This window comes from Eleutherodactylus coqui, chromosome 9, assembly GCF_035609145.1.
Source record: "Eleutherodactylus coqui strain aEleCoq1 chromosome 9, aEleCoq1.hap1, whole genome shotgun sequence".
Classification (NCBI taxonomy): Eukaryota; Metazoa; Chordata; class Amphibia; order Anura; family Eleutherodactylidae; genus Eleutherodactylus; species Eleutherodactylus coqui.
This window is the reverse complement of record NC_089845.1, coordinates 119055740-119083066: the sequence shown is the minus strand read 5'-3', so window position 1 is coordinate 119083066 and position 27327 is coordinate 119055740. Positions and strand designations below refer to the sequence as shown.

Genomic DNA, 27327 nt, shown 5'->3' with positions numbered 1-27327 from the left:
CATCTCCTTACTGTGGGAGCTGCAGTGAGGAGGAGAGGGGGACATGAGACCCCTGTTTTTGGGATCACTGGAGGTTTCAGTGGTGAGACCCCCACAGTTGGACCTCTATCACCTACCCACGGGATAGGTTCAATTCCTGTAGATCCCCTTTATGTATTTCTGACTTTTTTTGCTGCACACCCATAAGTGAATGTCATAACCACATGCTTTAAACTCCTTAAAGGGAATCTGTCACCTACTGTTAGCCCTAAAAGCTAAGCTTATGAGCTGCAAGTAGGTGACCCGCTGAGTCCGCACTTCTGTTATACTTACCTTCCCTGTCGTTCCCCCAGTGTGAGCGCTGAAAGCCACAACTCAATGCATTGAGCAGCGTACTAGTAGTCCACCTATTATAATTTTATAATGCACTTGAGCGATGGCTTCCAGCGGCTGCACCACGGGAACAACGGCGGGGTAAGTATAACACATCCTTTGACTCAGCGGGTCACTGACTTTCAGACCATAAGCTTAGCTCATAGGGGTAAAAGTAGGTGACAGAGTCTCATTAATAGTTAAACTATTAACTAGAAAGTTAATGAGTGGCGCAGTCAGTGTGTGCAATGACCGAGTTTTCTTAAAGAGGTTGTCCAGCCGTCGCATACCTTATAACAGAACTCTGTGATAACAGTGGAAAAGGGCTTTTTGACGCTCAGAACTCTCATCTCAAAGAGTGTCTCTCGCTATTAAAGACTTGGTGTATCTCTGTATTACATGGACAGCTCATTTATTTCAATGGGAAAGGTGTAATGCTTCATATAGCCCCTTAGCGGCACTGCAGGAGAAATGAACACTTGCTGCTGTTTCCCCCACAGCTGATTGCTGGGGGTTCAGCAGCAGGACGCTCTGTGCGCAACTTATTGTTGTGGGACCATTTTAACAAAAAAGGATTATCCACAGCAAAGAAGATGAGGCCTCACTTCTAGGTGACTTTTCAAAATAAGCTACCATGTTTGTGCACATGAGAATCAGAAACGCTATCTTTTCTCCTTAGGGAGAGCAGCTAGACAGTGAATGAGGAGACTCAAAAGGCCATTCATGCTCCTCTGGGTAATATGCAAATAAGGAAGATGGAATAATACCTCCACAGTGCCACCTATTGGAAGGCAGCATTCCTTCAAGCCAAAGTTAGACTCTTTATATAGAGTCTAACTTTGGCTTGAAGGAATGTTGCCTTCCAATAGGTGGCACTGTGAGAAATAAAACTATTTCTATTTGTGGCCATTATATGACTTGTATCCTGCATTTTCCCCTCTGCAGGCTGCATCTCTAGTTTTCATTTAGCTCTAACAGCAGCTGTGTAGGAGTCACTGCCTCCACTCACCTATCCATAGACTTCTATGGACAGCATGAGTCATCCTCCTCCATTTTCTGTATTATATCTCTACTGACTGAGATGACAAGATGAATTTCAGAGGACAGAAGATAGTGGACAGCAAATTAGGAGAAAGGGAGACCCCTAGTGGCCAACATTATAGAGAGATTTTCTGCGTTAAAATCCTGCATGCCCATTGACAGGGTAAATTCCATATGCAGATCGGGACAAAAAAACATATTAAAGACATGCAGATTTTGACATGGATTTTAGAGGTGGAATTTGAGTGGATTTTTTCCACAGTGAATTCCGCCATGTGAATGCGCTCTTTGTAGCATTTTTTCTGCCTAAAACATTTACACAGTACTGTACATCCCTGGACAACTGAAGGAATAGCCACCATATGACATTTGCTTCCCGTTTTCTTATCGAATATGCACGTCACAAAGTTTGCCATAACTATGACCGTCTGCCTCACGCAGTGTAACTTGTCATCTTTAATACATGGAGAGTTGTTCAGCTTATCTCTGTTACTGAATGGCTATTAGACATCCACGGGTCTGGGGTTTATTACAACTCAATGGAAATTATAAAGAGGGGCAGACTGTGTAGGGACACATCCAATTGCCAAGGGGAATGATAGCAGCCAGTTACCAATGTGTGCAGTTATTGTGCGTCAAGGAGGAATAACATAGGAACAGCACAATGCAGATTTCTAAGGAAAAGTGCTATAGAAGTCTGTGGAGAATACACGTATTTACTAAACAGACATATGAGAAAAGATCACTGGTCCTTTTCAGGGTGGTTTCACATCCCCACTGGGACCTCCGTTCGGAGGTTCCGTTGCAGATCCGCCTGGCAGCTGAGCTGAAACTAAATGGACCCCATTATGGTCAATGCTGAACAGAGCAGGACCCCCCCCCCTCCCCTCCCCATGCAGATGTGAAACCACCCTTAGATGAACAACTTTACGGTTTCTTTTATTCTGTATAATGGACATAGATAAGTTGGAGTACTAATAAACACCCTCTTACTGTTAAAGGAACTGCTCCCAAGGTATTGGCTATTAGGATAATTGGCTTCCTTGTCAGTACACAGCTCTTATGTGGTAGACATAACACTTGATGAACATTACTTTTCTTCAAGCTGATGCAATTATCTTGAGTTGTGAATACAAACAATAAGTGTGTTATTTAGAGATTCCTTTAATTAGACATGGTGACTACATAATATTAATAGTACTGCAGCACAATAGAAAGTGAAGGCGGTGGCAAGCAAGAACTTTAAACCCACAGCATGCCCTCTCTGTCATGGACTTCTTGCAGATTTCATTGTGTTTCAGCGGGTCAAATATACTCTCCCACAAAAACCATGTTTAGTATCGGCAGATCTTGCCACACAATATCCAGACTATATCTGCTACATGTGGACATGACCTTAACTTAAGGCGGTTATCCAGGTTTAATCTATGGATGAGCTATCCTCAGGACTGGTTATCAGTAGTGACCAGCTGCTTGGCGACCCCGCTGGGTGCTAGAAATACAAGTGTAGGACCATTGCTGATCTGCTATTAATAACCTACCCTGGTACGGTTTGGCATTTGCAACATGTCACCTACAGATACCCAAGGAAACTTGGAGATGTGACGTCACCTGTTGCATGCGTGGACTGTGGCTGTGCATTTATTTCTAGTAAGAATCTCTGTCCAGGGGAAGACCCAGTACAAGTTAAAAATACTACGTTATAGGTTCATATTTAAAAAAGACAATCCAAATTGCTGAGGCATTTAGAACTATTAATCTACTTATACTTCGAACTGCGTAACAGTTTAGTTATTTTTAACATGTACCAATGAAGTAGTGTTTTTAACTTTTACTGCATATGAGGAAGATGGACCAAAACCTCCGCAGCGCCACCTATTGGAAAGCAGCATTCTTGCAAATCAATGTCAGATATTTTATACAGGTCCTTAACAATGACTGGGAATTGAAAACCAAAAGCTAAAAAACCATACACAGACAGCTGTTTCAGGGTTTTTGCCTGTCATCAGTGTGCAGTAGGTTTCTGGCTTGGCTTTTACTCTGCATGTGCTGGGTCTTCCTCTGGACAGAGAGTCTTCTACAGATTACCTGCAGTCGATGAGGCATCACTCCCCCTCTGCTTGGCTGGCCTTAGGTCCGTGCGACCCGTGTGGTCACACAGGGCACCAGCTTGGAGGAGAGGTTGGCACCAGCCAGATGTAGGCTGGGGGCAATTTCCCCCGTTAGTTCCACCCGGTCAGATGATCTATGATCTACTTCCTCCTTGCTGTAAGGTCTTGTGAAGTTACATGAATTATCCCAGCTCTATCTCTTCCTCTCTGATGTTCTGAGCACTCCTGTCAGCCAATCGGCATCCCTGAAACACAATTGCTTAGTTCTGCTAATGTATTTATGTTATAAGCTTGATTCTGGGGCTGTCTTTATGTTATGAGATAGATACAATACCATAACCAATGTACTGAGTTTGATTCCTGCTATATTTATATTATGAGCTTGGTTCTGGTGCTGTATCTATGTACAGAGCTTGATTCTGGTACATTTATATATTCACTGAGCTGTTAAGATGTGGGTATGCTGCTATCTTGCAACCTTCTGCACAAGTAGAATACAGGCAGGCTGCTTATCAGTGCAATATACATATCAGTTTTTTTTTTATGACAAGGAAGGGGGGACGCCAAAAGTTCTGCACAGGTTACCATCTAACCTAAGGATCGTCATACTATGGCAATATGATTTACAGCACACGACTTAGGCCGCCTGCAGACGAGCGGAAATCCCGCCGCGGGATTTCCCGCGGGATTTCCGCCGCTGAAAGTCTGCATAGGAGTGCATTACAATACGCACTCCTATGCAGACGGCCGCGGTTTGGCCGCGCGAAATCTCGCGCGGCAAACAAACCGCGGCGTGTTCTAATTTTCTGCGGGGCACGCACTCACCTGGCCGCCAGCTCCGGTCTGCGCATGTGCCGGCTGCGCGGCAGCCGGCACATCAAAGAGCCGGGGCCGCCAGGCGCGGGTGAGTACGCGCTCGTCCCTGCAGGCTCTGGGGTCGGATCGCGCGGCGAGATTTCTCGCTGCCGGATCCGACCCGCTCGTCTGCAGGCGGCCTTAGAATGGTGTACAATGCAGAGCCATTGATTCTAATTAAATTATGCTGCATTATGAGAACCTATACAATTCATCATAAAGTGAATCAAAGACTAATCAGAGCTGAAGGAGCTTTGCTGTGTATGTAGTGCCACTACCTGTATTTGCTAAATAATTAATGGGAGCCAGAAAATACGGACACCTCTCTAATGAAAGGGTATACTGGACATGCAAGTTGGCCATTGGATAGCTGAAAACCTGGAGGCGAAGTTGGAAGGCCTTATTCACACAACCATATATATGCAGCTATTGTAGCTGTGTTCAAAAATTGGGACCATCTAAAGCATTGGATTCCAATGTATTCATTCAGATGAGAGATTTTTGGGCACGTAAAAAAAAAAAATTGCATCAGCAAAAATAACACATACTGTATCACAGCACCAGCCAGAGTGAATAGAGAGCTGGTCGCACTTGTGCGCTGCAGCTCCATTCATTTCAATGGGTTAGCAGAGTTAGCCATCAGTGGGGCTGATGGAAATAGCAGAGCATAACGTTTGGCTATCTCTGCTATCCCATTGAAATGAATGGAGCTGCAACATGCAAACGCGACCAACACTCCATTCACCCCAACCAGTGCTGCGATGCAGTACTCCTGGCTTAACAGGATATTTCCTTGACATTTCTGCAATCTCCCTCATGGAGATGGAACTTCTTGGAGGTTTGGCAGCTGTATCTGACTCAAGTGATGACATCCAACTTTTACAATAAAAACTGAATGAATGACTTACTATAACCACTGTATAGGGGCAATGGCAAATACTTAAAATATACTGCAGCCTGTCAGTACTGTTATTTATTGGTGTAATGGAACTCAATTCCCATATGGGCTATGCGTTATGTTACACGGAATGATGGAAATGTCAATATACTCAACTGTAAGTCAATGTGGTCGTACTATTATGCCAGTGTGAAGAGAGGATAAAGTGGCGATTTGGTTAATCTGATTTAACATAACTCTCTTGTAAATGTTTAATGACTTGTCCAAGGCTGACATGACATCACTCGTGAGGAATCTGGTTTAACAAGTATTTGCTCCCACTGACCATATCATTGTTAACGTTTAACATGGGGCTTTAAATTCGTCGGTGGAGATGTGATGAGAACACCCAGTCGTAATGCTACTTAATTATGTTTTTTCTGAAGGTCCTTGAACACTGGTTGACAATTGGGCTGGGTAATGGGAGCAACGATTGTTCTGTTTTAACGAGCTTAAAAATGCTCACTGATCGGTGATACACCCGGCCCATAGAGACAGACTAATGCAGTAGTGATCATTCATCTCTACAAGGTGATTCTTATACTGGATCCAGCAGCACAAAACCCTAAATCCCAAAAGGGGGGAGAGGTACAAGGAACAGATGCCAAGCCAGCCGGGAGACTGTGAACCAACAATCCCAAAATTACATAAATATGGAAAAGAAGTGGCAGCATAAATGGTGTAGAATTTTTCAAATGACATAATCCTTTATTGCTCCATAATCAGACACAACCAACGTTTCGACCAATAAGGTCTTTTTTAAGCCACCATCTGATAGGACAGAACTTCCATGTTCAGGATCACACAGACATGGAAGTTCTGTCCTATCAGATAATGGCTTGAAAAAGACCTTATTGGTCGAAACGTTGCCTGTGTCTGATTATGGAGCAATAAAGGATTGTGCTATTTGAAAAATTCTACACCATTTATGCTGCCACTTCTTTTCGATATTTATACAAGGTGATTCTTGGCTCATGTAAAAGAAAATGAAATGATCACTGATTGTCAGGCATGTCTACTGGTGCACCTTACGATCTTTAGAGATGATATTTAAATCCCCCCAAATTCCTTGGTCGTAAAAGAGAAGTCAGGTTCTCAAAACTGGTTAGGAGCATATTGGGAATGGAAAAGGGCTTGTACCATGAAAACCACTTATCACCTATCCACACGATAGGTGATAAGTATCTGAGAATTTGGGTCTAATCTCTGGAACCTCAATGTTCACAATAATGGGGGTGCAGAGAATCCCCATGAGAATGGTGTGATGGTCAGATGTGCACACTAATTTATTTCAGTGGGACTGCCGGAGTTTGCCAAGCACTTGAGTTGCTACAGTGTGTCAGTGAAGGAAAAATGGACTGTAGATAGAGGTATAGCTTGGAGCTCCTCTGATTGATGCAAAATATGTAACATTTCCCCCAACTACCATGTGCCATGTATAATTCTGGTGTCCTCTTATATGGCAGAGGGCCAAGGGTCTGGGTGCAAATGGTATGTCTACTGTCAAATAGCTGGTCTGAGTCTAGTTTGTTTAATGCCGGAAACACACGATTGCGTTCCAGCCACATTAATACATCCATAAGACAGATGAACATCGCAACCTGACCACTAGTCTCCTGCCTCAAACTCTATGCATGATAGATGCTCAGAATTCACGTCAGGAGACCCGTAAACAGTCGAGGACATGCTACCATATTACAGACAATAAAGGCACCCAGAATACGCTCGTGTGGCACTGGATTGAATACAATTGCATTAGTTTCACATCTTCAAATCTTTAGCCTTTGGCTGGAAACAAGAATGTTCTCGTTCACTAACAACAAACAGAAGTGTAGAAAAGAGTGCGGAATTAAACTCAAAGGTCCATTCCAGACTTGGGGGCACTAAGAATTATACTGGTCTACATATGAAAAGTTTTTTGTACTGACTAGAGATGAGCGAGTAGTGGCTTAGTTGAGTACCTGCCCGCTCGTCTCTAAAGATTCGGCTGCCTGCGGGGAGCGGCGGGGGAGCGGGGAGGAACGGAGGGGAGATCTCTCTCCCCTGCTCACCGCCGCAACTCACCTGTCACCTGCGCCAGTAGCCGAATCTTTAGAGACGAGCGGGCAGATACTCAACTAAGGCACTACTCGCTCGAGTAGTTAGCCTTAGCGAGTATGCTTGCTCATCTCTAGTGCTGACCTATTTGTACTGATCCTATACAATTTGTAGGTGCTGATTCCAAATATGAAGTCAAATTTTTTTTTAGAAATGATAAATATTTGCTTACACTGTTCACTTTAAATTGAAGAATTACCAAACTTGTGAAGAACATAATAACACCTAATATTGTAATATTAGTCTAGTACAAAAAGATACGTTTATAAATGAAAGAAAAGATCCATAGTTCTATAAATAATTAATTGTTTGGCACAAGTTTCCCTTTTTCTTTAAATGTTCTACATATTTTATAACTTTTCTGCTAAAGGGTACTCCATACCATGTCACAGCTTGACAAAGACTGCGGCTGTGCAGTCGAAACGTCGCCTGTTTTTTATGCCAATGAAAAATAAAGTGACATCCATGCGGATGTAAACTTTTATTATTGCACCTAATTGTGCTGTTCGTACTTCTTTCCATGTCACATATTGGTGGCACTGTAGAGGTATTGTTTCATCTTCTCATTTCCATATTTCTCAGAGGAGTATGGATGTCTTTATAAGTCTCTTCACACACATTCTGGGTGCTCCCTCTAACAATACCCTTCCTGATCCACGTCTATAGGCCCATCACTACCCAAGCCAGAATCCTACTGCACATTGATGAGGGGCAATCATCCTGAAACAGCTATCTGTGCATGTTTAAAAAATCTGCCATTGTTCGCAGGGATGCTGCCTTCCAATAGGTGGTGCTGCAGAGGCATTGTTCCATCTTTCTGTTTGCATATTTCCCAGAAGAACATGGATGGCCTTATGTGTCCTACGTGCTCTCCCAAAGGAGAAACAATACCCTTCCTGACCCATGTCACATATTAGCATGTAAGACATAACCATACGTATGACAAGATGGTATGTTAGTGTTTGAATGTGTATCAATGAGCTTACAATTTTAAAACATAGTATATGGTTTGTAGTCTAATCAACCAAATGTTACTTAGGCCGCGTTCACACGACTATGTCGTAAAACGCTGCGCAAAAATTGCAGTGTTTTACTTGCATAGGGAATTGCGTATTATCAAGTTTTTGCTTGTGTATGCCTGCGCACGTACAGCGTATTGCATTGTCTTCTTGGTTTCTTCTTTTTCTTTTAACTTCTCATGTCTTCTAGCAACATGCGTAAAACCTCCTTTATTCATACACCGGAATCCTGTACGAGTTCAACATTATTTATGAGTTCTAGCTTTTATTTAATCTCATTTGAAAGGATCAATTACGCATATATCTTTAAGGCTGGGTTCACACAGGGCGTATTCCCGTCGAAAATCTCGCGGTTTGGCCGCAGCAAAAACCGTGAGATTTCCGCCGGGAGAACCGCGGCGGCGGCTTTGAAGCGGCCCGGCCGCTCGCTTTTCCGTTGCGGCCGGCGCTCCCATAGAGGAGAGTGCGGCCGCGATGAAAGTAAATAATAAACAGACATGCTGCATCATTTGAAACCGCGGCTGCGGCAGCCGCAGCCGGACTTACCGCAGCGGATTAGCCGTCCCGTGTGGACGAGATTTCTGAGAAATCTGTGGCAGAGAGATTTCTGACAGCTGTGGCAGAAGTCCGCGGCATTCTCCATATCTTTTCAATGGGGCTAGCGCTGCTGCCGCTGGCCCCATTGAAAAGACTGGTGATGTCGCGGCGATATCCCAGCGATTTTCGGGTATCTGCCTGCATTTTTCTCGCACTGCGATGCGAGACTTTAACTTTAGAATCGCATCGCAGTTGAGAAAAAAAACGCCAGTGGGTGGGAGCCCTAATTCAGTCTTCCGTTTCTAGCTCATTTATTTTATCATAGAAATATATCATATGTGTTCAATAGACACAAAATAAACAGTCTGTTTATCAAAAACAATATCAGTAATATCTGGGAAAACTGAACCTGGCTGAAATAAATGAATGTGATATTTGAATTCAGCACATAGAAATCTCTAAGGATCAATCAGCAACTTTGATGTAGACCAGTGTTACTTGTGGTTAGTTTGCCCTGTCATAGGACCTCTTGTTCCATCAGCAGTGCATTACCCAAACACTCATTACATATTGTTCTCTTGCGGTACAAGTGCCAGCCTTATTTGTGCTTCTGCTAGATCAGTGGTTCTCAACCTTTTTCAGCCCATCGCCCCCTTTAGGTATTGGGATGGTGGCCAGCGCCCCCCAAGCCTTAGTAGTCTTAACCCAGTCAAAGTTTACCTTGTTTAAAGTACAAATTAAAATACCAAATACTTTTTTTTGGAAAGTTTGATAGTGTTTAACAGATTAGCATTAATTGTAAAAACATGTCTCTAAAAATTACTAAAGAAGTATTTTACTCAGCTAAATTATAGCTGTTGAAATGTAGGTGATAAATATTTAAATAATAAACAGGTTAATTGTGAATACAATAATAAATAGGTTTTATTGTAGGATTTTGGGGGGGGGGGGGGCAATAATACCATCTTTAATTATCATTCGATAGAAACGTACAACATATAAAGAAAATGCAAGATACACCTTAATGGTCAGAAAACTAATTAAAATGCAAGAACAATGAAATTTGACATAGTAATAATAATGTTTGCCACAATTACTCTGTCTCATTAATGGCTGCCTTGGGCCTGATGAGCGGACGCCAATTTTGCGATATCTGCTTCTATCTTCGTCAACTGCAGTCTCAAGTCACCCCTTACACATATCTGAAGTTTGTTTCTTGCTTTTATCAGGAGCTGCTGAAGCCCACTGAAGCCCCTCTCCACTAAGTACAAAGATGGAAAAGCTAACATGAGCAACTTAACTTCCCACCACAGGATAGGATAGAATTCTTCACTTTCACCCAAAAACATTCATAGGCACATGGTGGGAAAAGTGCTTGGGCTATCATGTTTCAAGTTGATCAACTGCTCTTGTAACCTGGGATGAAATTCTCCTGTGTCTGCTGAAAATGGATTGAGTACCCACGTTGGTATGTCAAGGGTACATAGATAATGAAACCTAGTTTGCATCTCTTCATGGCTTGCTTGAGGTGTGAGCAAAATAAGTCTGCATGTTGAAATTTGTCTCCGTCTTTGCGTGCAATTTCTTGAAGACTCGGAAACTGACAGAGCTTGCATCGACTCGGGTTATTGGTAAAAAAAGCGCCAATTTGGCAATGAAGGAAGAGATTATACCTTTAGCCTTAATGAAATTCCTTTTGTCTCCTTGTAAGATAGGCAACATCAAGACATCGTAGTTTGATTGCATCACAAATGCTTGGGTCAATCGGCTGAAGAAACTTGACTACTGTGTCAAAAAATTCATAGAAGTGTCGTAAGCACTTTCCTCTTGACAGCCACCTCACTTCAGTGTGTAGGAGTAGATGTTTGAATTCTTTGTCATGGTCTTGACAGAGCTTGTGGAAAAGCCGTTCATTCAAAGAGTGCGCTTTTATCTTGTTAACAGCATTAATTACATGGCGCAGAGAATCATGCAATCTCTCACCTAAATGTTTAGTAACAAGGTGCTGCCGATGGATCACACAGTGGACTGCCATTATGCCCTTTATAGCAGATTCTAAATGGACTATAAATCCACAATATCGACCAATCATGGATGCAGCTTTGTCAGTTGCACAAGCAAGTATATTTGTTAAAGGGATGTTTTTTCTTTGAAAAATTCTTTCACTCTTTTGTATATAGAGGACTCTTTTGTGTCGGTGGTTAAATTTCTGGTAAACAGTTCCTTTACTACCTCTTCATTCAGATTAATGAAACGAACGTAAGCTAGCAGCAATGCTTCATTGTATCTGACCATTGACTCGTCAATTTGCATTCCAAATTCTGTGTTCTTTATCACGTCCAAAAGCATTTCTTCCACATCAGCAGCCATCTCATCAATTTTTCTTGAAACTGTGTCATTACTCAAAGGAATCGATTTCACCATGGCACAGGCATTAGGCTCCAGCATAGTACTGACAATCTCTTTAACTGCGGGTAGCACAAATGTTTCCCCAATAGTATGTGATTTGCCACATTGCGCTATTAATAAAGAGACTTTATAGGAAGCAAGAGGCCTTTGTCAGCATTGAGAGCGGATTTTCCAAATAGCTTGCCTACAGTGCTGCGGTTCTCAAACTTTGACTTTAAACCTTGGAAAAATGAAATAGGCTTACCCACTTTGTCTGAATGCATTTTTGCAAGGTGATCACTCAGTCTCAAAGGCTTCATATCTTTATTCGAAAATGCCTTTTCACAAACTAGGCACAAGGGAAGCTGTCCATTTGTAGGAGAAGGGATGAATCCGTATTTCAAGTATTCATTTGAATATTGACAGCATTTCTTTTTCTCAGCCATTTTTATAAAGTATGCTTCAAGAATGCACTGCATATGTCACTCTATCATATAATGATGCATGACTTTTATAACTCCATGAACAGCCTAACCCGCTGCATTCCATAATGCCGCTGATTGGCTGGAACTTTCAATTGTGTGGGTCTCTGAGAGTTGTAGTTTATATCAGTGTTCTAAAAAGACTTTTGTCATCCACTAAAACTACAACCCTCAGAGACCCACACAAGTGAAAGTTTGAAGTGGTGCCAGTCAATTAGCAGCATTACGGTATACAGCGAGTTAGGTTGTGCTGTAGGTTATCCAGTGTTATGAAGTATGATTGATCTGTAGTGGAGCCATGGAGTTATAAAAGTCATACATTATATGATAGAGGCGCACACAACTCCCATTACATGTAAGTGATTCATATGGATGGATTATCGACGAAAACCGAGGTATCACTACTGATTTTTAGAAAAAATGTAGTAACTAGACAAAAAAAAACCCCAAAGCAAACATAACATTGAGAATCAGTGTGCTAGATCACCATGACATTTTGTCATTAGCTCTAGTACACTGAGCTACCGTGTGTCAAAAAAATCTAATCGAACTGTCCAATGGAAACAAAACTAAATGCTTTAGAAACCTTAACCCATGGCTTCATCTGCCGTAATTTATGAGTGATGTACATGGGCTTATATGGAGCACACTCGGGAGCAGATCCGTCCATAGCAGCCATTAACAGAGAAAGCCGATTGGAGCTGTTAACTGTTTAAATGTCACTGTGAATTCTGGCAGCAGCATTTAAATGTCCTAAACAGCTCTTCAGTCTGAGAAAATCGTGTGATACGAGAGTGAGTGAAAACGCATGGTTATGAAACCAATGATTTTTCAATGGTTTCATTCCCACCTGCAATGTTTTCCCTGTAATGCTGCAGGGAGAAAAAAAAGATCACAGCATGTTCTATCTTTTTGTGATATCGCCCATTGTTTTTATTGGGGCTGGCGGCAGCAGTGCCGGCCCCATTGAAAACAATGGAAGAACATAGTGATTCCCTACTGCAGCTTTGACAGCCGCGATGAGGAAATCCTTCAGCCCTGCACTGATGCAAGGCTGTTTCTATGTGAAAACGCCTTACATCCACAGGTTTTCAATGGTGTCGGCAGCAGTGGTGCCCGTCTTATTGAAAACAATGGGAGAGCATAGCGATTTCCTGCTGCGGCTCTGACAGAACTTATTCAGCCCCGTAGTAATGCAAGGCTGTTTCCATGTGAAAACACCTCGCATCCAGGAGTTTTCAGAAGGATTGCAAAGGCGATATTGCCCTTGCCAGTGTAAAGCCTGCCTCAGTGAATGAGCATGAGTTCCACTGGTGACAGCGCAGGAGCATGGAGCCAGGTAAGTCTAATAAGCATACCCCCAGACTCCTCATTCTCTGTCCTATGAGCATCATAACTTGGTTTACAGTACTTATAGGATGGTCCCTGTACTGTTAGGTCACCTGTCCCAAACTACGACCCAACATTAAAGGGGTTGTCCCGCGCCGAAACGGGTTTTTTTTTCCAAACCCCACTCCCCGTTCGGCGCGAGACAACCCCGATGCAGGGACTTAAAAAAAAAACAGCACAGCGCTTACCTGAATCCCCGCGCTCCGGTGACTTCTTACTTACCGGTTGAAGATGGCCGCCGGGATCCTCTCCCTTCGTGGACCGCAGCTCTTCTGTGCGGTCCATTGCCGATTCCAGCCTCCTGATTGGCTGGAATCGGCACGTGACGGGGCGGAGCTACACGGAGCCCCATTGAGAAGATAAGAAGACCCGGACTGCGCAAGCGCGTCTAATTTGGCCATTAGGGCGAAAATTAAACGGCAACCATGGAGACGAGGACGCTAGCAACGGAGCAGGTAAGTGAAAAACTTTTTATAACTTCTGTATGGCTCATAATTAATGCACAATGTACATTACAAAGTGCATTATTATGGCCCTACAGAAGTGTATAGACCCACTTGCTGCCGCGGGACAACCCCTTTAAGACAAAATAAGGAGTGTGTGTGTGTGGTTAATAAAAAGAAAAACTATTTGGACAACGCCTTTTAAGTCTTAGTGGTTAAAAAAAAGTGTAGTAATATTAGCCAAAAGCTCAATATATTAACTAATTAGGCCAATCTTAATACTTTTATTAAAAACATCAGTGTCGTCATTACTAGGCTCATAGCACACTAATGGAAAGTACATGGAGGATATCCTGTCATTTCTTTACAAGCAAAAATGTGGCAACAGAACACGTGTTTTTGCTTGTACTGTATTGGCGCAGTCATGGCGTACGCGCACCTGCACATTTAATTAATTTTTTGCAAGTGCTGAGTTTGTTGTTTGTTTTTTCTGTTGCAATGCCGTAATTTCATGTTTTAGAATTAGAGGGATCAACTGACTACTAAGAGGAATAAGGATTAAAAAAGCTGCAATAGAATCAATTTTTTTTAAACTCCTGGACTAATTGCAATTAAAGTGTCAATCAGTGAACTACATCAATGTGCACTAAACTGTGTCTTTACTTTCAGCATCATCAGAAGCCAGCGACCAAATCATAGATGACATTGAAACTATTCCAGATCAAACAAAATTGGTTCCCTTGACGGAGAATGAACCAACGACGAATGGAATTCCACCGGAAGAGGAGCAAACTGAAGCTGTGGCAGCTGTCGAGTTAGATCAAGAAGAAACTGCAGAGCCGGCGCCAGAAGACTGTAGAACTAGCTGCCAACCGGCAGAGGAGGAAACTGGCCACGTCGAAGAATTTTCAGACCTGATCACTGGTCAGGACAGTTCAGTGGTTGAAGGTTGGTTACGAGGCAGTGTGGGTATGTGGTTACGGATAAGAAATGTCTTAAAAGCAAAGGAGTGGTCCATGTGTAAATACTTGTTGGGACATGGTTACCTAATTGGGGACTGTTAGTTTGCAGTTTCATGTACTGTATAGCTACAGTAATGTGATTGAGAACCTGACAGTATTTTCAAGGGTATAACTAGAAAACGGTGGACCCAATATCAAAATTTTGAATGTTCCCTTTCTAAAAACACACTTTCCTGTCGGGTTACGCTGAATAAACTAAGTATGTCCTTATCCTTAGGACTCTTTTACACGGGCGCTGCGATTTTTGGATGGCCATGTCACAGTTGCATTTCCTGTTTATGCGCCCATTCAGACTGCCTGGGTCCTGGCAAGTATACGCTGAGGATTGGATACAATCAGACAGGGGGAGAGACTTTAGCTCTGCTAAACCCCCACTCCTTCCTTCCCCCCTCTCCAGCTGTCTGCAATGGGAGGGGGCGGGAGCTAGTTTTTTAAACTCCGCCCCTTGCCATGTGTCTGCAATAGGAGGGGGTGGGATGGGAGCTAGTGTGCCAATCTCCCACCTCCTTCTTTGCCAACAGCCGGCAAGGGGCAGAGAGGAAGTTTAGCAGAGACGCGGCTAAACTCCCTCCCACCTCCCTTGTTCGGCAGCTCCCACAGGCTCCCATTGGAGTCTGTGGAGCTGGCCACCATATTTAGGAAGGAAGATAGTTCCAGAACTGTCTTTTCCAGTCGGCATAAAAACGGCCAACCGGAATGCGCACCGTATGCCCTACCTTTGCCGACCTGCTGTTTTTACACACTGCAAAAATGGCCGTCTGAACTGAGGCATTGGAAACCAATGCAGCAGATGGGTTACGTATATTGTCCGGCCATGAAAATGGGGTCGATATATGCTCATGTGAATGAAGACTTAAGACTAAGAAATAGTGTTATAAACCGCTAAGCACTGATATGCTTTCTCAGACCTGACCCTTAAATCATATCAAATACTGTATATAGATGGTCCAAATATTATGACCATATTACCTTCATAATATCACTGAACAAAACACACCCAACATTACGAATGCTATACAGTATTCGGACCAAATAATATCTCCACACCTTGATTAGTTTGGCTCATCTTGATCAGACGGGCGATATAAATTGCCCCGATTTTAGGTAAATTGAATCTGGCAAGCCTGTTCTGATTTTTGGCGAAAATTGCAGGATAATTAAATTTCCCATAATTGCAGAGGTCAGAGTACAGCCAAGGCGCCTTGCTGATGCCCATCTGCATCATGTTCTCCATCTTATAGCAGTGTCTTTGTTTGCCTGCATCATATTACCTAGCCATATATAACATGGGTACAGTATAACCAGTGTCCATTTTACAGTTGAGAACAGGACAGAGAAGCTGCATCATGTTTATATGCCTATATAACACCGAGTCTGTTGTTAGGGACAGATATTCTACACCAGATATATTGCTGCTTAGCGTGAAAGTTCGTATACTGGGGTTACATTGGAGTGACCAGAAAAAGAAGTTGCATCACATTTATATGCCTATATAACATGTCCTCTGTTGTTAGGGCCAGATATTCTATAGCGCATATATTGATACTGGCCCTTCACAGTTTAGACATAGTTTAAAATACTTCCTTTATTAAATAATTTTTAAAAAATAAAACACAAAACGGGGCACTACAAAAAACCTCCTTGTTATAGAGGTATATTGACCTTAGTCACGTAGTAAACGACTATAGCTGCTTACTTATTTTTTCACACCCTCATTAGTGTCCAAGAGGGGCTGTAAATTTGTATAATAGTGCAGCAGCTGTCGTTATATCAAAAACCTTGGATATGGGTAAGAACAGATTAATATCTTACGCATTACTTCCCATATTTCGGGTCTTATGATAGAAATTAATCAAGACTTGAGATGAATACTGTTATGGCAGCGATTGGTCTTGTTTTTTTCAATATCACAAGACAGGAAGGTTAGCGGATATTGGAGGTGTGTGCCTTTAGACTTGATGATGCGATTATATATTTCATAATTCAAGTGAATAAAGGCTCATCTCCTATTCGTATCTTTTCAATTTTAATATCATAATCTTCAATTTTTTATATGTATTTTCTTCGTGTTTTTGGTTAAAATCTCAACGCGTTTCTCCGCTTATTGTAGCGGGTCATCAGGAGATTTTTCACTGAGATTATGGCTTTAGTTCTAGATTAATGCCTGTTCCAGAGTTTTAATAGCTCTCTTTAAAGAGGACCATTTTCGCTCTGTCAGACATAGGCAGTGCAGATGAATCAACTGAAATAAGAGATGAGTGGTTACTAATAGAAGGACACCTCTATTATAGAGGTAGTTTCTATATTTGTAAACGATATAGATCTGTCTCTTTTTCAGAGAATGCAGTATTGTGATGGACAATCTGCTCTTCTATATAGCACAGTATTGCATTGTTATGAGGTGATAGCCTTTGGTATAGGCCATCACTCCCTATACTGCAAGTCTGTGATCTATATATTTCCTATTATTCTTCATGTATCTATATATAGGGAGAGCAGCTTGTGGTAAGCACGCTGCGTCCCTATATAGTTTAGATACTAGTCAGCCGCAACCATATATATAAAGATAAGGAGTATCGATTAGAGATGTTCCCAGATCTATGGTTAAAGCAGGTTGGCTATTATCTCTTCCTTCATAGCACTGCCTAATGCTGGTACATGTTTCTGACAGAGAGTAAGAGAGGTAGCGCCTCTGGCCTGGATGGTAGGTCAGGACAGGGCCACTGTGAGCATATATTGATACTGGGTATGATCCTGTATACCAGCAGAGAAAAATAGGGTTCTATTAAAGAGAAGCTGCATCGTGTTTATATGCCTGTATGAAACGTGGTCTGTATATTTGCTATATACGTTGCTGCTGTTAACATATAGCAGCAAAGCAGACCGACAAACTATACTTTGGCGTGGGGAATGTCGCAGTTCTCAGGTTGTGGTTTTGGGCATCATTCAAAGTCGCCATTCTGGTCACTGTGAATTATTTGCAGACCTTACAGAGCTAGTTGTGGAGTTTGGGGAATTCAGTTATGCAGTGCCAACAGGGACTGTGCACAAACATACAAGCTGTACGCTGCAGCTTTCTGATCTCACATATTGTGCTTCCCAGAAATTGTAGCCCATTTGCTTGGTGGTGCTTTTTGTTAATATAAAACAAAAAAAACAAACAGGGAAACCGTAAATACACACAGTGCATGTCAGTGGCTTCAGATATCATTCAGAGTTGCCAGTCTGGCCACTACATATTATTTGCAGGCTTTATGCAGCTAGCAGTGGTTTTCTGCAAACTACAAAGTTTACTTTTTAGTGTAGTTTGCAGAAAAAGATAACAAAAAAAGAACAAAATATAGAAAACATGAAGAAAGCAAGGGGTAGGGGATGTGGCGGTAGAGGATGAGCTAAATTGACACTTCAATTGGCACCCACTGAAGCAATAGCTCCACGTTCTGCAGGAACTGTGAGCGGCCCGCTGCCATTCCTTATAAGTGGTTCTGCCCGTGTGTTACATCCGCAGTGCGCAGAACAGGTTGTAGCGGGGATCACAAAGCATACCTCAAGTACCACCACCTCCTCTTCCTCCTAGTAGCAGGCACACAGCATTCAGTCTGCACTAGTCGCCCATTCTTAGGCAGGCGCTGTCCCTAGCTTAACATTCATTTAGTCGATCTGTGGGAGGTCTGGGTAGTGCAACCATATTCTATCCGTCTGAAGGCGGTTTTACTCTACAGTGTGTAGTGACACTGTACATAACCTGCAGTAGTACGCAGAGGTCTAATTTGATATCTCCATGGTTATTGTGTCCAGGTGAGATAGAAGAAGCTGTGGAAGCCAAGATACATGAAGAGGCTGTGAGCAAGGGCCCGGAGACAAAAGAGGATGAAACAGGACACCCAGTGGATGAGGCAGAACCAGAGATGGGTACGTTGATAGGGGAGTGAATGTCCTCTTCTTTGTTACACTGGTGAGACAAACATTATAGTCTACGTAATAAGAAGATCTGTCACCGCTGCTCTACGGTTACTTGGCTCAGCGAACCAGTTATGAAAAAAGATACTCCAACTTACACATACATCCAGTGTGTACAGGCAAACTGGTTTGTTTGTTGGACAATTACAACAGTATCCTCGATAGGAGTTACTTGTATCGCCATCATCTATGTATTGTGTTACTTTTGAATTACTCTTGTTATGGTGGGTGAAGAAAGCTGCTTACGTTACATAGAGGTCAGGTCCGCTGTGAGCCCAGTCCAACCCTGAAATGTATGCTAGTAATATCTGTAAATTATTATCCTAAGATCAGGAATACACAACTATGATATATTGAAAAAGTGATTGATATGTTTATGGATATGATATCTTTGTTATCTCAAAAGGGTGTTTTCAAGGTAAATACCATTGATCGTCTCAGGACCTCAGTCAATTAGCTGATTTGGCATCCGCTGTCAGCACAACACACGGAAAGTACAGAGCAGAAGCTGATGCTCCGTCCTCTGTGTAGTGGCAGATGCTGGTAATTGCAGCCATATTAAAATCATTGTGTATTGCTTCATAGCCCTATAATAGAGTCATGTGCTGTTCATAGATTTACACAGACAGCACACAGCTACTGTGTGTGGGGGCCTTAAGACCCATTTAGACAACGATTCTCACTCAAAATTCGCTGAAAGCCATCTTTTGAGCGATAACCATTGCGTCTAAATGCACGGACATCATGCATTTTTCATGCACAATTCGTTCCTTGCTCAATTCTAGAAGACTAGATGAACTCTTAGCAGCGCTGATAAGATTCTTTCATCCTGTGTCCCGCTGGTAGTTCACAGCGGGATGTGAGCTGTAAGCGCCAAGGACAATGCAGCCGTTTGCTTATGCAAAACAGCTGTATTGTTTGCCAAGCGATAGCAGCGGTGTCCCGCTCAGCCTGCATAGCTCTTTAGTTGCTAATTATCCGTAATAAGAGCAAAAGGTTAAGCCGTGCCACTGAGGACTATAAACTTCTGTTCTTTAAAATAGTTTATTAAGCTACGCGTTTCAGCATCTCCATGTGCCTTTTTCAAGCTTTACACACAAACAATAATATCCTAGCTTATATACAAGCACAAGTATTACTCACAACAAGGCTCCTCCTGGCATCCCCACGAGGTAACTCATGACGTAATGAATGGGGAAGGATTCCCTACCCTCTAACATTAGCGGTCACATGACCTGTTGTGAAACGCATATGTGCGTTTCAGTTCTTCTATAAGCTTTATCAACAGCCTTTGCATAAGTACAAACGACCTTACACTTGTGCGTACAACTCATTATCAAATAGAGGTATTATTTGTCAATGTCACATATTATACATTAAAAAACTTCTCAAAACACCTCTATACATAAAAAATATAAATAACGGTAATATTAGTATTAAACTCTTTGAAAAAACATAGGAATAATGTAAACTCCTATAAATGTATATTTTATCCTTAAAGATTACCATTAAAATATTTTAAATGGTAATCTTTAACCCCTTCCCACTCCAGGACGTACATTTACGTCCTGGAGTGTCTGGGTATGTATGCAGAGAGGTCGCGGGGCGACCTCTCTGCATACAGCGCGGGCGTAGGCTGTTTATTACAGCTGACACCCGCAGGCAATTACAGCTGACAGCAGCATTTAAATCCCCCGAACGATGTTCGGGGGTCCCGCATGGTGCCCCCGCGGTGATTGAGGGGGAGCCGTGCAGGTGTCATGACAGCCGGGGGCCTTTTGAAAAGCCCCAGGGCTGCCTTACCAGACTGCCTATCAAGCCATCCCCGTGGGGTGGCTTGATAGACTGCCTGTCAAATAGCAGTATGACGTAATGCTGTAGTATTAAGTCATACTGCAGGAGCAATCAAAGCATCGCTGGTTGTGGTCCCCCAGGGGGACTTTAAAGTAAAAAAAATAATAAAGTTTTATTAATTGTAAAGAAAAAAAAAAAAAAAGTTATAAAAGTTTAAATCACCCCCCTTTTGCCATATCTATTATTAGAAAATCTAAATCATAAAATAAAAATACATATTTGGTATCGCCACGTCCATAAAAGTCCGATCTATCAAAGTGGTGCATTATTTTTCCCGTACGATGAACGTCGTCCGAAAAAAAAAAAAATAAAGAACACCAGAAATGCACTTTCAGTTACCCTGTCTCCCAGAAAAAACACAATAAAAAGCGATCAAAAAGTTGTATGTTTTCCGAATTGGTACTATCGGAAACTACAGGACGTCCCGCGAAAAATGAGCCCTCGCTTAGATATGTCAACGAAGAAATACAAAAGTTATTACGCGCACAAGATGACGGCAGAAAATAATTGAAAAAAATTTAATGTCTTTGAAAAAAAAAAGTAGTATATTAAAAAAAAAAACAAAAAACTATTCAAGTTTGGTATCGTAGCAATCGTACTGACCCATAGAATACAGTTATGTCGTTTTTGTTGCAGTTTGCATAAGGCGCGTTCTGATCAGTTTTTTTCTGATTTCGTTGCTAATTAGCTACTACAGACTATGCAAAGATGATCGTTCAGAACTGTCACTCAAACTGTAGTTTGAGTGCTTTTTGAGCGGTCATCTTTCAGTGTAAATAGGGTCTTAGGGTGACTACCCACTACAGTTTTTTTTCACTGCGAAATTCGCAGCGTTTTTTTGTAGGGGTCTATGGGACTTGTAATGTTAAAATCGTGATCGCGCAAAGTCGCGATTTTGCGCGATCGCGATTTTAACTTTACAAGTTCCATAGACCATAGACCCCTTCAGAAAAAAAACCCGCTGCGAATTTCGCAGTGAAAAAAACTGTAGTGGGTAGTCACTCTTAGGCTACAAGGATATCCTGTAATGTTATTTTTAAAAAAAACCTTTTTTTTTCTTTTCGCAGATACGGTGGAAGGGTAAATTGATTTTGAAATCTTCACATTCTGGACTTTTTTTTGTACTGTCACTGAAAACTTTCTGGAGATTCTTCCTTAGATGATTAAGTGAGAGCCGATCAGAACTCCTCTCATGTCACATTGCCAAGACTTCAGCATGTAGTCACAAGAAGAGTTGTACTACACCACCGTTTGTGCCTTATCAATATAAACTCTGTTAAGTGGAGGGTTATTGAACTTTCTTTGCGTGATATCAATGTTCCTCTGTATGTGGTGTCAAGAAAAAAAAAAAGGAGCCTCAAGACAAGTGAAAATGTCGCCACCTTGTGATCTGAAACAGTAATGGTCACACAATGTTAATGTGCAAGATCCGCTGTCATTTTCTAGCATTAAATGATGTAGACATTACTTACAGCATGTCGTGCTTTCCGTTTTTTTCATTGTTTCGCAGCCTACATAGCGTTCAGATAAAGCATCTGTATGAGGTAAGTTATAAACATGAAGAGTTTAACCCCTTCATGACATGGACTATTTTGGGCTTAAGGACGCAACAATTTTGGGCGGATTTTCTTCTCCGTTTATCAAAAGCCATAACTTTATTTTTTCCGTCGACGCGGCCGTATAAGGGCTTGTTTTTTGCGTGGCGAACTGTAGTTTTTATCGGCGTCATTTTTGGTTACATTAACTATATTGTAAAACTTTTATTATTTTTTTTATGATAGCAGGGAGAGAACGCATCAATTCTGCCATAGTTTTTTTTTTTTTTTTTTACAGCATTAATCATGCAGCATAAATGAGACATTCCATTTTTTCTGCGGGTTGGTACGGTTACAACGATACCAAAATTCTTACATTTTTTTCCACTTTTCTGCAATAAAACCCCTTTTTTTTGGAAATCTTTTTTTTTTCTAAATCGCTGCATTCAAAGTCCTGTAACTTTTTTATTTTTTGATGTACCGAGCTCTATGAGGGCTTATTTTTTGCGAAACTAGCTGTAGTTTTTACTGGTACCATTTCGGGGTACATACGGCTTTTTTGATCACTTTTATTGCATTTTTAGTGAGGCAAAATGCTAAAAATTAGCATTTTGCCTCAGTTTTTTAGCGGGTTTTTTTTTGCGTTTTTTTCGTGCACAGTCAAAAGCATGTGCAACTTATTGTACGTGTCATTACGGACGCGACAATACCAAGTATGTGGGGTTTTATTTTTTTACCTTTTTTATGCTAATCTGAGAAAAAGCATAAAAAAATGTTGTTTTTTTTAAATTGATTTTTTTTAATCTTTGCTTTTTTTTACACTGTTTGTGTCCCCCTGGGGGACTTTGACCACTACCCTGATGATCGCTGTCATAAGGCATGGCAGAGCTACTGCTCTGCCATGCCTTATCGCTTATACAGCGATCATAGGCATAGGCAATACAGGACGCCACTGTCTGGTGTCCTGTTACCATGGGGACAGGCCGGGCTCTCGCGATAACATCGCGAGAGCCGGCCGGAGACACAGAGGGAGTCCGCTCCCTCTGTGAACTCTTTCCCTGCCACGATCTACTTAGATCACGGCAGGGAAGGGGTTAACAGCGGGGGGTGGGGGGGGGGGGGCGCATCTCTGATGCCCCCCCCCGCTGCGGGATCACATGTGATCCCGCGCTATCTCTAGGACATTAGTTCACGTCCTGTTGCAGGAAGTACCAGGCTCCCAGGACGTAAACTTACGCCCTGCAGCGGGAAGGGGTTAAAGGCTACAGAGTCCTGGCAAAATCATTCATATCAGAATGAGCCGCGTGCAGATAAAACACGAGTAGTTCACAAGCCAACTAGGGATCCAAAGGTTCAAAGAAACATGAAACCATCCAACAAAACCCATATTTTATTCTACTTTGGGTTGTGCTTACACGGAGCTGAAATGGCAGCGGAAGATTATACGGCAAATTCCGCAGCATTTCTGCATCCATCCAAAACAAAGTCAAGATCTGGCGGTCCCCTCACCTCCGAAGTCTTTGCACTATCAGTGTTGCACAGTGCCACTGGTCAGGTGATGCCACTTCCGCATCACCTGACCAGTAGTGCTGCGCCTCCAACAGGCCACCAAGTGCCAGGGAACACTAAAGGCCAAATGCACACGGGCGGGATTTCCGTTTGTGCCCGCTGCCATAGGATTGCATTTGACCAAATTAAGCGAATTACATACATTACGTTTTTTAGTTTGCAGCCTTATAATGTGTTCTCTTTTTTTGTTTTAGACAGCCTGGCTGAATGTTGTGGTGAGAACTAATGGAAACAGCTGAATAGGGCTCTCTAGATGGTAACTCCCTTAGGGACATTGCACACTGGCAAAATTCCTCCATAATGCCCAGTGCAGTTTCGGATTTCCTCCTATTTTTAACCATGAAATGCGTTGTGTAACTTTTTTGTGGAATTTATAGTATTTTTTTTCAGCACAAAAAAAAAAAAAAATTGCGGAATTACATCTCTTCCGTATATTAGAAAGCAGCTGCATCAATTCTGCAAAAAGTCGTTAATTTCGTGGTGGTAACTTTTTCTCTTGCCGAAAAGAGACATGCGGGTTTAAATTCAGACACGTGAATTTGAAATGATGTGGATTTCAAGCCCATAGGATAACATGGGGCTGTGGAATGGTCTATCCAGAGAAATTCCATCCTTTGTGAAAAGTCCATCAGAAATCAATGGATGTTGCATGGTCTCCACAGGTCCCCAGTTATAGTTACAGCCAAGCTTGCTGTGCTGTTTGCGCAACTCCCATTGACTTCCATGAGAATTACGGAAACAGCGTAGCGAAGCCTCTTTACGCAAGTCCCAACTACCACATTCAGCTGGGTCGGGAGCAGCGGGGTCTAGAACTAAAGACAGGTGCAGGTCCCAGACCTAAGAACCACATTATCAGACTCAGATGGGAATACCCCTTTGCTACAGTATAGTAAGATCCAGTTACTTGCAGGCGAGGTCTTCTCTGATTGTATACGTTCTTTTTCCTTTTCCATCTGAAAAAAAGCCATTTCTAGTCCGTGCAGCAGCACTGTGGGCGATTCAGGTGATTCAGGACAGCCAATGCGGTTGACAATGCTTTGAAGAACATCACACATAAGGATTCCAGGTCTTCTTTGGCATTAGGTTACAGATCGAGTAGCATTGTGACATATATATATACCAGCAGTATTCAACACAGGCTTAACACTATTGAGACGCTATGGGTCAACCCGAAGAGGGCGGTGCATCAAGGCATCCCAGAAATATTGATGAACTGAAACACATTTGCAGGGAAAAATGGTCCAAAATTTCTTCTCGACGTTGTGTAAATCTTATTTGTAGTTACAGGAAACAGTTGGTGGATGTGAATGCTGCTAAAATGGATTGTTATTCTTATCACAGACAGGATTACAATTAGAGTGACACCCATGTGTCGATTCAGAATAGGCAATGGTCATCGCCCACCTTCTTCCCCTCCCTACACAATGACCTCTGCATAGGTAACTGAGCATACCCACAACACTGAGTCCCCTCCTGTCCATTGTGTCTGTGGCCCACAAGGCTGCTATAAAGCATCTATAAATGCAGGTGAGGCAAGATGGGCGCCCCCATAATCATGTACAGACAATAGAATAAAAAAAAAAAAAAAAAAAACAGGATTAGAAAAATATGTTTTACTCTCTGGTTTGAATTGGTAAAGAAAAAAAATGTTATACAGTACATCCCCTTTAAGCTGACCTTGTGGCTTATTGATTGCATGCTTTGGCTCAGAGCCATCACGTACTTTGTATAATCATTGACTGAACTACATAGAGGCAGCAGCTCATAATTTAGCTGTAGTGATAATTTAGTATTCTAATGTAACCAGTAATAAATGAGATCTTGTAGAAGAAAAATAACATTTATTCCAGTCAAAAATACCTAATATAGCGCTCTAATGTCACATCCAGCGTCCGGGATGCATCGCTGCACTAAACAATGGGAATGTATAAACCATGGTGGAAATTGTGTTTCTATGACCTACTAGGGAAAAGATAATTTTATGTAATTGATCTTTATAGGGAACTTGAAACTTCAGTGATTGGTCCAAGGATGGCGATCGCCTCAATCTCTACTCTTCCTCCCTTAAAGAAAGAAAAGCAAAGCCGTTATAGTAGAACCATTTCATGTAGGGATGCCAAATAATACTTACATTGCTCTAACGGCAAGACGGTCATGTTCTGATGTGGCTTGTATGGCTAGTGTCACACAGTGCAACATTTCTGCACACAAACATCCACAATTAAATCTGCACATGGTTTTATTACGGACTTACTGTAGCTATGGGATTTCATTCACTACCTTGTAATGAATGAAATTCACAGTGAGCTTTCTGCAATAGGTCATGCCATGGATCTGAAAATAAGGAAGATGGAAAAATACCTCTGCAGCGCCACCTATTGAATGGTAGCAATCTTTTAAATCAAATGTGAATTTGAAGGATTGCTGCCATCCAATAGGTGGCGCTGCAGAGGTATTTTTCCATATTCCTTATTTGCATAAATTACGCAGAGGAGCTAGCATGGCCTTATAAGTCTTCTTATTCACCCGTTAGTTGTCCCCACACCCCTTTTGGGTACTCTCCTTGGAGAGAGACTATACCATCCCCGACCCACTCACCCCTAGGTGTCTCTACACACTTTTTGGGTGCTCTCCTTAAGGAGACACGACACCTCTCCTCCTGACCCATGGATCTGAAAATTCACAACATGACTTGAATCCACAGCAGAATTTTTCTGCTGTTCATGAATAGGGTTTGTTAAAACACGAATCACCAACATTGTACTGTACATACCATAGCTGCAGAATTTTCATGCAGAAAATTGTGCCACTTGTGCACTACACGTGAAACAGGTCTAAAGGCAGTAGTACTGGTGACCAGCTGATTACTTACTGCAGGTTCAGCTCGCTACAGGGGGACTGCATACAATTCAAATGAAGGTCCAACCACGGGCGGCCAGATCTACCAAAGTGGCTCTTCACCAAGGAGTTATACATCCTCTTCTATAACCACCTAATAACCCCAGCATCTGTTACAGATGTGACAAAGTTTAACTTGACAGTGATAACCTTCTGTGACAAAGTATCTTATCTTAAGCCATTGAAAACCAACTGTTACCCTTTAAAAAGTGTTTTACGTTGACTTTTATTGTGATAAGGTAAATAAACTGTGACACAGAAAGCTATCTTAATGGGTTGAGTCAAGTTAAAAACTTTGCTACTTGTGAAGTCTCCATTGATGCTGCAGTGCAGAAAGTTTACAAATATCTATATAACCGCTGAATGAGAAGGAATGGGGCAGAGCAGCTACTGGCTATTATCTAGGTAAGTACTCATCTGTTATTATTCTATAGCATTCCCTCCATCCACTCCAATGTTTAGATAGAAAGACAACTTAAAATTTACAAAAACCCAACACTTACTCTTGGCAGAGCGGCGACCTGGTAAGCAGCTCTGGCTGGGAAATTAGTCTGGAAAACTGTGAAACAAAGCAAATCACTACAGTTGGGAGGTGAGCATGCTGAAAATATACATACAGTAGTAAATAGACAACCAATAAACCAAAAAAGGTATAAAATGTAGGTCATGGTATTTTGCGTTTGGTATAAAACACGAAGGAGACTTCAGAGCCTCATAGCCTAATAGCAGTAGTAGAATGGGTTGTACTGGAGAGAGGAGCAGCTTCCAATGTGGCACTATCACAGCAAGTCTGATATGCAAGAACCTGACTGTTTTGCACTGAACATGAAGATCGCTTC

The 27327-nt window shown here is 42.0% G+C and overlaps 2 protein-coding genes across 4 annotated transcripts in view; one reads left to right on the top strand and one right to left on the bottom strand.

The window, feature by feature from the left end:
• ERICH5 (glutamate rich 5) overlaps positions 1 to 21959 on the top strand; it is a 36390-nt gene extending 14431 nt beyond the window's left edge. Inside the window, exons 2-4 of one of the 2 annotated variants that reach the window (XM_066578404.1) lie at positions 14320 to 14619; positions 18471 to 18584; positions 21554 to 21959. In XM_066578404.1, the coding sequence (XP_066434501.1) occupies positions 14320 to 14619; positions 18471 to 18584; positions 21554 to 21570 (431 nt within the window). In that variant the 3' untranslated portion in view covers positions 21571 to 21959. The remainder of the gene's footprint in view (positions 1 to 14319; positions 14620 to 18470; positions 18585 to 21553) is intronic. The other variant, XM_066578405.1, reaches the window with a different exon arrangement.
• Positions 21960 to 25409: 3450 nt separating this feature from the next.
• Positions 25410 to 27327, bottom strand: part of RIDA (reactive intermediate imine deaminase A homolog) — a 34192-nt gene continuing 32274 nt past the window's right edge. For both annotated transcript variants that reach the window (XM_066579018.1, XM_066579017.1), the window contains exons 5-6: positions 26992 to 27047; positions 25410 to 25653 (exon numbers count right to left, since the gene is read on the bottom strand). In XM_066579018.1, the coding sequence (XP_066435115.1) occupies positions 25585 to 25653; positions 26992 to 27047 (125 nt within the window). In that variant the 3' untranslated portion in view covers positions 25410 to 25584. The remainder of the gene's footprint in view (positions 25654 to 26991; positions 27048 to 27327) is intronic.